Here is a 10,058-nt window from a genome sequence, read left to right as displayed (position 1 = left end):
CTGATTTACAACGTCCTGAAATGACCATGCGAGGTTTGCTTATTGTTAGAACCCTTAGCGTCGGCGTGCTTTGGCCATGTCTCAAAATTTAGAGGAATCTTTTCATAAAGATACTCGCACTTACCCAAAGGTTGGCTGCAGTGATAATCCTTGTTTAGCCATTTCTCAATTTTAGAACTTTTCATGCGTACATCTCGTAGTTTAATATCAATTCTCATTACGATGTCCCATCCACGAATAGTTTGTATAAATGCTTCGTCCACAAAGGTAAGTGTGTTGAAGCAGTACACACAAGCGCTGGAGGCACCTATAAACTAAATACTTGTATATTGCCTCAGTAAAACTGGCATGCTCACCACGACAGCAGGTGCGCCTTCTCTCCACCTCCCTAGTAGGTCCGTGTAAGAAACTACGTGGTGTGCCTCGACGTATCTGTTGTCACTCCTTTTGAAGAAGGAGTGACAGCGGATACGTCGAGGCACACGAAAACAACGGTCGGGAAAGCAGCCTGGTTTATTTTTGGTTCCAGCCGTTTGAAAGCCATAAAGCATGAAATCTTTCTTTTGCATCTTTTACGATTAGCAGCTGTGGGGTTCTTCGTTGCAGCTTAGCTGCTGACGACAGATGTTTATTTTTCAAAAAAATAACATTCACTTGTCAGGCACTCCAGCATAAGTTAACGCCTGTACTGAAGTTCCAGAATCAGTTTTTGTAGAATAGCCACAAAATTTGGCTTGGCCGCAACACTGACCCGAAAGATCTCCTGCAGACACAATGTCTATTCAGCAACGTTCCGTACAGGCTTCTTCAAGAGAACATCATTATATCTATGGAAACAATCTATACCGGTGGAGCCCTGTTGGGAAAGTCGTAGTGGTGCCATGATGTTCTTCACAACTTGTTCGCATGTCTTGACAGTCCAGAGTCGATTATCGTGAGCAATAATTCCGGCAATTGCGGGATTACTTCGGTCGTGATGAGTTCATTCATAATCTGCAATCAATCATTCAAACTCTTAACGCAGCCAGCAACAGCCATAGTTATTTTGGTCTGGCACAAGAAAGAAAAGATACGAGTACTGATCAACACAATTAATATAGTCTATACAGAAAACAAACCAAAGTAGATAAAACAAAACAATGTAAACAAAAATTCAGGCCAACAGGGCGAATATACACTAACATAATGCGAAAATCTACAAATACTGAATCAAATGGCACACAACAATGCACAAGGTAGGTTGAAGTGCTAACGAGAAAAAGTTATCAACAATGTGCGGTAGCATGATAAAACACCCCAAAGCTTTGAGTAAAACAAGGATGGATAGCTATGAAAAACAAGTACTTAAAAAAAACTAACAATTGTTGAGCTCACATATACTGGCTCATGAAATATACTTAACCCTTCCAACTCGCTCAAACTCAGATTCACCAAATGTTTTTTTTTAACCGAGCTAACTCTGACTGAGATTGACAAAACTTTTTCCCAGCCGGACTCACTTAGACTCACCCCCGTATTCACAAACTATCCTCGAGTCGACTTTCCCCCTTCACTTGACAGAGTTGAGCACTGCACCGCCACTCGGTGGAAAATGGCGCTGCGCTGTTCAAGAATCCCAGCAGATTATCGCTGATACGCAGTGACTTGTCGTGACTAGAGACGGCGCTCCCATCGGCTTTCTCAAGTGAAGGTGGAGCGTTAAGTGAAGGGACGTTCTAGAATACGGGGATCAGACTCATCAAAATATTACACCCTTGGAACCACTAAGACTCCGGTGCATGGCTCTATCTAGTGTCCAGTCCACGAGTCTTGTTGAGTTTATGTACTCATATGACTGTGGGCAGTTGAGCATAGAGGCAGTCATCCATAAGAAACGGTTTAATTGTCTGATGAAGAACTCCAAAAACACTACCGCCGAGAAGTTACGGGCAGAATACGGCACTGGGTAGAGGCTTGAAAAAAAATAACAGTGCGATTTCATGGGCAGTGAACTGATGGCGATGATGGAAGTACGACTGGGTTAGAATCTCGTCAATTCCAATAAATGGATGCTTATAAAGCTTGTGCAGAAACTAAGGCCCTAGTAGGAACATTCAATCACTATTACATTAGATTTACTTTTATCATTTAGGTCAAAGGCATTTTGTCCCTTGTAGTTGTTAAGTTTTGTACACACGTCATTTATGCTATTTTAGATATCAGATATTAGTGCCATGAACTCGAGAAAACTTGGTGTTCTCCGTTAGACGGGAGACAATTTTAAGGAGGCTGATTAGGACGTCATAGCCTCCTAAAATGACCTACAAGGCATTGTAACGCCAAGCGACTTATTACTTTGAGTGTATGGTAGAGAACATGTCCACCGCGCAACGCGACAACGAGAATGATGATTTCAAAAACTGAAAGCAGCAATTTTTCTTTAAAAGTACCCTGTGAATATCTGCAGACATGTACCGCAAATATATCTAATGGTTTGCAAAGGAAATGGTGACTAAGCATCGAAGCTTGTGCGTGTTGGTTAAGTATTAAAAGGAACACACTGCAAAAAGAAGATGATCACCAGAAATGGCGTTGTTGTCCCTATCTTTTTTTAAGCTATGTTCCTCCCAAAATTGTGAATGAGGCGAATGCTTACGCGGTAATGTTAGCGCTGCATAACGATTTCATTTTAAAGTACAAAGTTATTTGTGTTTCATTCCAATGGCAACGTAATACTGGAGGTGATAAAGGACTCTTAATTTGAAGTTTCTTCCATTCTCTTTGTTTATGCTCAGAAATGCTTAAAACAGATATATACTTTACAAGCAGCAAACGGCTCATCGTAGGAATAATGGAGGCCTACAGAGCAAGAAAAGACCGGCATCCTAAGCCACCTTCACTGTTGCTACAGAAAAAAAAAATTGTTCTCTCGGGAATTTGATCGTTCTAGAAGAGGTGTTTTTTTTTTTTTTGCTTTCTTGCGTGCTTTTCTTGAACGTTTGTGGTGACACGCATGCGTCGTTTACTCTTCTGTGTTTATAGGTTATCTTCTTTGCTTAAACCGTTTCAGTTATGAGCAAGAGCTTTTTTCCATTTGTCTTCCTATTTCCATCTGGCTACCATTCATTGAATTAATTTTGTACGCTGAATTCAAACCTACTAGCCCTGTTGGGAACTCTTTTCCATTGCCTGTATTTACAGCAAGTTAAAACTGTCCCCAAGAATGATTACATATAGGTAGCCATTATGCAAGACCCTCCAGTAATGTAAAAAAATCTCAGCCTTCCAATTCAGTTCAACCATTTCTGCTACGCCATGCTACGTTGAGTTTGTACTGATTTCAAGTTAGCGTGCTTTATTGGTATTCACGAGTCATCACTACTCTAACTAGTACCACATGGAATAATTGGCTAACGCGATAAGCAAGTTTTGTGGGTCACATTGCGAAAGCTTGGTTTAGCAGCATTCTAGAGATCACTTCTAGCGGTCGCTGCAATGTCGTTCACAAACCTGTCTCATCTGGGTGGTCTCTTCAGGCATTTCATCTGTTGCCTTTTCGCACAAAACTCCGCAGCTGGACAAGGTAGCGTGGTCCACACGAGGTCCAGGCCACGAGATCTGCGCAAAGTACGCGACACACAGAAAACTCTGAAGGTGGAAGTCAGTCGTGCTAGAGCGACATCGCCGTGAAGGCGTTAGCGCAGGGTTGTACCTCCAACCCAGCATAAATGTTTTGGCCACTTAGACGCTTTCTGTCCGAGGAATTCAGAAATTCGTGGGTATTTCTTCTGGGCTTTCCGCTAGATGCAGGAAACACTACTCATTTTTTTGTAATTCTTAAGAATCGAATTTCAAGGAAGGCCATGATTGCGTGACGGCGTAGTTACACAAGTGGTAACCAATGTCGTGTAGTGGTGGTTAGTGGCGGTTTACTTTTGGCATCACTGGGCAAAACTTGCTGCTTCTTTGCTAAGTTTTCACTAGTGTCAGGTAACTTCACGTTACCTTGACTAATGTTGGTTGTCCGCTGTTAAAGCAAATAACACCAGCTTCATTCTATTTCATTTTCCTGATTGAGCACCACTTAGGGAGCGCAAGATGAAAATTAGAACCAGAAAAGGTGAATAAAATATATCTGTCTCGTAATATCTTGAAGTCAGCACGCTCTCTTGTGTACACAGGCAATGCTATAATGCGGGTTGCGGCTTTTAATTAACAACATTGTTTAGAGGGGCCCTGCGACACTTTTTGCGTGTGTCGTTATCATCACCTCTTCCAGAACTGTAGAACGCACTTATATAACGGCTCAAGTAGCAAATACCACAGAGAATACTGTTATATTTTCGTTGCGATGAAGAAAACACTTTCCTTTCAGAGTAAAACAACACACAAGTGCTATATTTGTGGCCAAAGTGAAGTTTCACCACGTGGGAGTGACGACATTAGCCAGACGTTTTGATGTTCATTATGCGAAAAAATATAACATACATATGGTTCCCACAAGGTCACACTATTTTGCGCTGAACATTGCTGAAATACCGTTTTATATTTCCTCATATATAAATGAAATTCAATTTCTATATATCAAATGTTGACGATTACTGCAAACCAACGCCAGGTGCGCAGCACAATGAACACAATAATGGGACACTTCCGGTATGTTTATCAAAGGCCCGTCACTAATACATTGAAAACCAATACAAAACGTTTCATTTGCTCGTCTTTTGAACTTTGAACTAATAAAGTTTTGAACTTTGAATACTAATAACTTTCGTTCTTGTGCATTAATTCTTATTATTACTTTTTGCGCTTATCTCAGTACGCAACGCTCTACACTCACTCCAGTCCTGAAGTACGCAGTAGAAAAATGTTGCGAGGTCACTTGAAATACGGATAATCAATAATATTTGAGGTTATCCTCATTATCCAATGCCAATCTATAGCAGCCAGCCATACCCAAAACTATGCAGGCTCGTCTGCAGATACTACTGGGATACAATATCACTTCACTGAAACAAGCTATAAGAAAATGAAATGGCGGACAAAATAAAAATGGATGGAATCAAATTATAACAAAATAAATATAGCGTGTATAAAATAAAATCTATAAAAACATGAACGAAAGTTGTTATACATGACAATAACAGTCATCAAGATAACTTTCCTGCGACCTCAAATATAAAAAATGGACGTAACAACAGCATTCGCAAAGAACAAAACCAATCATCAAATATGCACCACTGCAAGCGAATACACCGACAAGGTTATCCACCTTGTGTGCAGCTGCTTTGAGCTGTACAGGTGGTGCCTCTAACAGCGAATGATGTAACTAATACGCGCGGCTCATGGGAGCATTGCGCACAGCACCTGCTACTAGCCGTTGTTTTTTTGCAATTTATTTTTGATTCAGATTTTTTATTGACACTGCGGGCGATGCTCCACTAGACAGCTAGGACGTTTGTTAAGTTGATTGTTATATTTTACTTGCTTGAAAATGTCAGGCCCTTTTTTTATGGCCACATGCCCGTGATGCGATTCATGTGCTTCTAACGTGTATCAATTAAGTTGTTTGCATGACCTGTTAACACAAAAAAAAATAAAATATGTTTCAACCTAAAAAGGAATTTGTGTTTCATTGAATTTATTTATTTATTTATTTGAATTCAGTTCACGGAAAACACGAAGAAAGAGGGAACAGGGAGGGAACAGGGAGAGAACAGGCTGACAACTGCCATCTATAGGGTCACAAAGCTTGCCTGCTCCTTCGGGAAGGGGAGGCAGAAAGGAAATGGGGGAAGAAAGAAGGAGAGAGAAGAGAAAAGTTTTTTAAAAAGAAGGGAAAACACGTACACGCAAGAACAATTAAATAGTCGCATGGAAAACGTCTATAAAGGTAATGATCTGACACTCCACTGCAGCACGAAGGGGCGGGGCTTTCAACTGTTCATACTGTTTTAGTGAAAGTCGTCGAGAACTAAGACGAGCGCCTCCAAAAGCTGTTCTGCGCTTAGTGCTACTGGTGTCTGGCAACCGGCAATCAGTGATCTAATGACATTGATCAGCATCCTAAGTGAATTTATGAGCTGGGCATCACCTTCGACAGAGTCCGTTTTGTTTGCAATCTTAGACGGGGCCTAAGTATAGAAGCTGGTTCCGACGCTTTGCGAGAAGCGATCTTTTCAGAGACGGCCTCGGACATTTTCTGTGGAAGCGCCGGCCACGATGTTGCCGAGAGGGAGAAGTTCCGCTTCTGCTCTTCGCTCTGAGGTACATTTTAGTATTATACCTCGAAAGAGTAGGTACATCAGTTTTGCCTTTTACAGCGGGTAGATGCACACTGCTGTTGAGAGCCTTCTCTCCCAATGCTTTATCTTCGGCTCTTTTTTTTTTCAGAATCTTCAAGTTTTAGGGGCGAAGCTCCTTAGGGCGTGGGCTGTGCGTCCCCTGTAGCCTGTATGTAGCCACCTCTAGTTTAGTTCTTGCAGTGTTCACTAGATGGCGGTACCGTCCCCTGTATGTAGCCACCTCTAGTTTAGTTCTTGCAGTGTTCACTAGATGGCGGTACCGTCTCCTGTATGTAGCCACCTCTCGTTTAGTTCTGGTAGTGTTTACTAGATGGTGGTACTTGTAGCTGATGATGAAAAGATGCAAGATGTTATAAACTAGAAAGCGGTACTTGTAGTTGATGAAAGACGCGAGATCTTATAAAATAGGAATGATGTCACATATGGCGCGTGTCATTGGTTGAAGGCAATCGTTCGATTTAGTGCGGCGACGTACGCTAGGGGGAGCGTTGTAATAAAATCCGTTCGCTGTTGGCGCGCGCTCGGAGTCGCCGGATGGATAAGGCTGCACAGCGGAGAGAGCGCAAGGCGGCAGCAGCGCGCGCTCGCAGACAGAATCCCGATGTTCGAGCGCGCATACAGGAACCGCTCTCCCTTCATTTCACAGACCATAAAGCCGTCATAATGAAGGGACATCGCAAGCCATCCATCGTCTAAGAACAAATAAAAGTTGATTTGTGTATATACACACACAGCGTTTCTCACGTCTTTACATGATGATCGACTGGGCGAATTACACGGAAGATTCACAGTTTACCGATGAATCCCTCCGGAGCTTCGCCCATTCATCATCATTCACCCCGTGAATATGCCGTAATTTTTTTTCTTCAGTGTGGGATATTCTTTGTCCGTTGTCAAGTGCTCGCCGTTACAGTTATAGGGCACAGAGATGTCGAGCTGTCACAAAATTTGGCGTTGTGCTTTCTGCCATATTTGGCACAGACCATGTCCCAGCTTCAGTCATTTACGACACTGTAAGGACCTTGGTACGAAGGGTCGAACTGGGTATCGCACTAAACCAGCCTTTATGGGACTAAAAAACTTTTCGCATTCGAAAACAATCTTTACACACTTTGACGATCGTAGTCCGCAGACGCTGATGATTTTGCATGGAGGCGTGCAAACAGTAAGGCTCTTCAAAACGTTCTCTTGAAGTTCTAAGTCGACGTCAGATATAACACAAGCTGGTACATTCGTGCCCTGGGGTAAAAAAGCCCGCGTGTTGACACCACAGAGATGCGATAGACCAAGTAGGGTTTGCACCGTCTTCTGATCTGTTGTGTCAAGAGATATGATATTCTTCCGCGGGTTTACACGAACCTCTTGAACAAGACCAGGGGCCAAGTTGAAGAAAAAGTCATGTAGCTTCTGCTTGGAGATAGCATTGAGGCTTACCGCCACGTCAACAGGCACGTAGGCTGCAGTCCTGATCTTGATGTTGTATATGACAGGGTCCTCACTTGAGGACAATGTCGAAGACTTCCGTCTTGGACGACGATGCTTAGCAGGTATGAATGCTTCTGAGTTATGCGATGTAGCATTAGACTCAGAATCGGGACTTCCCGATGCCACTGAAAAGCTGAGGCGCTTTTTTGCGGCGGGAGGTCGGTCCCTGCTGAGACGCTTCCACTACCATGTCTTCCATAGCAAGCTTCACTGGCAAGGCATCCCAGCAAAGCAGAAGTCTTAAGCACCACTAGAGAAGGCGCTGGCTGTTGCTGATGCACATGTAAGCAGAAACTCCATGAAAAAGTACAACAATGCGCATAACGGTTGTATGCCTGCTTAAAAAACGCAGAAAATATACATTTTTAACATCGTCCAGCACATAACTATAAATAAATATGCCAGAAAAACAGAAAACTAACCTCTATAGCTTTGTAACAGGCATCCCACATTCTCATAATAATCAGCGAAAGTACTAAAGCAAATGACCAATGAGCATTGACACAGTTCTTTTCTTTATTTGATAGACCGTTTAAAATTTTGAGAAACCTCAAATTCCAATACAGCCACATATTTTTGCAATTTTAACCACTTTGATTACTGAAGCCAAAATTAATCCTCTATCAAACGCATTTCAAATTAGGCGCGATGTTACTGAGCTTCATATAGGAAATGCACACACATGTATAATGACATCGTATCTTCGGTTTTCCTTTGGTGCGTGAAAGTCGCCATGACATGTAGACAATTCTTCTGTGAATCTCATATATTTTGTTTCAGATTGTTTATATGCTGCACTCACCCGAAATTTTCAATACATCGAATTGTATTATGTCAGTAAATAAATATGCGTCACTGCTTTAACACAGGTGGCTACTTTTGGCTACTCTTACTACTTCTCGCTGATGTTGGATACTTCTTCGCTGCATTTAAAAACATATTTTTTTGGCAATTTCTACCCCTGACACATGTAATCCTGCCTTTAAAGTAGAATAGCGTTCCAAAAAGTGCTGTTGAACTTCACGCGGACTCTTCTTTGAAGTTCCGCAAGCATTGCGTTTATTCGGAGTTTGTAGCCACTACCACCTATATAGGACACCATGTCACCGAACTCGCGAAGGAGGTACTGACTTCCGCGTAAGTTTTACCATTGGTTTCGAAACTATATGTTTTTCCTGTGGTCACTCAGACATATCCCCCGCCCACTTATTCGTCATGTCTCTGACGTCGTGGCTACATCTCTTCTACGTGACTTATCGCAAGACGCGTTGATACAAAACAATGCCTACTTAACTCACCTTTACCGCAATTTTGACGCCTCTGGATAGAAAGATGCCTTCGCTGACTGCGGGCGATTCGGCAACGCCGACGAAAATGGATTCGATTTCCATTTGCACCGAGCAGCGCTCAATACGCATGCGGCGGACTTCCGGCATAAACAGACTCGCCGACAGGAGCCTGGACTCGTTGCGCTCGTGGGTTGAGTTGGGCTCTACACGGAACCCCCACTGACCGGGTGCGGATAAGCGTCGCCTCAAACGGTGGCTGGCCAAGCGAACTTGTCGCTTCAGGTCTTGGTTGCACGCATCACCCTCTGAGAAGTCGGTGTGTTTCTTCGCTTTCGCGGCGAAGAACGACCCATCTGCGGAATGAGAAAAAAGTAATGGCTTTTAACACGTTTTGCTTTTACGAAAGCAGGGAAGTTTGGGAAAGTGTCTTTTTTCATTTTACACCCTTAATGAGAATCAACACACAAACAAGCGAACGAAGGTATACAGAATGTTAATTTTAGTGTTTTCGCTGTATGTTAGTAGTTGTAGTATCAATGGTAAGAAATCGAAGTTTAGGGAAGGCAGCTAGCCACGGGCCGGGATACCTGCAATCCACGAAAAACATGAGTGAAAAACTAATAACTTGAGCTACGGTAGCACATACGTATATGTAATCTGTAGATCTAGCTGACGAGAAGAACACTTCAGCAGTACCAGAATTGGTAAGGCCTCGGGCTCGTTGTTGGTAAGCTCAGTTGGTAGAGCATCGGGTTCGGTTCCTGGTGGTGGCATGTTGTCCTTTAGTTAACTTTATTTTCATCGCCATTTTATCGCAATTAGTGCCAAGCAGTTAAAGACAATACCATTGAAGTCTTCTATACCTTCATTGGCTTCATTACCTGCTAGTTTTAGTAAAGCTTGTTCGGTTTGTGCAGTTTAGCATCCCCAATGAGTCAAGCCACGAGGAATTCCGTAGTGAAGAGCTGCTTATAATGCCAGCCGTGTAAGGTTCTTGAGT

The 10,058-nt window shown here is 42.7% G+C and overlaps 1 protein-coding gene across 1 annotated transcript; it reads right to left on the bottom strand.

The window, feature by feature from the left end:
* Positions 1–761: 761 nt before the first annotated feature.
* Positions 762–9,832, bottom strand: LOC142767867 (uncharacterized). The gene is made up of 4 exons (XM_075870114.1): positions 9,733–9,832; positions 9,068–9,411; positions 3,490–3,597; positions 762–993 (listed from the first exon to the last, which is right to left on the bottom strand). Exons 1-4 carry the CDS (start codon positions 9,830–9,832, stop codon positions 892–894), a joined length of 654 nt encoding a protein of 217 aa, XP_075726229.1. The 3' UTR covers positions 762–891.
* Between the last annotated feature and the right edge of the window lie 226 nt (positions 9,833–10,058).

This window comes from Rhipicephalus microplus, chromosome 7 (genome assembly GCF_043290135.1).
Source record: "Rhipicephalus microplus isolate Deutch F79 chromosome 7, USDA_Rmic, whole genome shotgun sequence".
Lineage (NCBI taxonomy): Eukaryota > Metazoa > Arthropoda > Arachnida > Ixodida > Ixodidae > Rhipicephalus > Rhipicephalus microplus.
Note: the sequence above shows the minus strand (reverse complement) of the source record. Positions and strands in the feature narration are given on the sequence as shown.

Bases quoted from the DNA above. Each gene is read 5' to 3' on its own strand.
- LOC142767867 (XM_075870114.1), bottom strand. From the start codon at position 9,832: ATGCCACCACCAGGAACCGAACCCGATGCTCTACCAACTGAGCTTACC. The intron at 3,598-9,067 runs GTGAGTTAAGTA...TACTTTGCGCAG, and splicing joins GCGTCAAAATTGCGGTAAAG to ATCTCGTGGCCTGGACCTCG. The intron at 994-3,489 runs GTTTGTGAACGA...GATTGATTGCAG, and splicing joins AGACCACCCAGATGAGACAG to ATTATGAATGAACTCATCAC.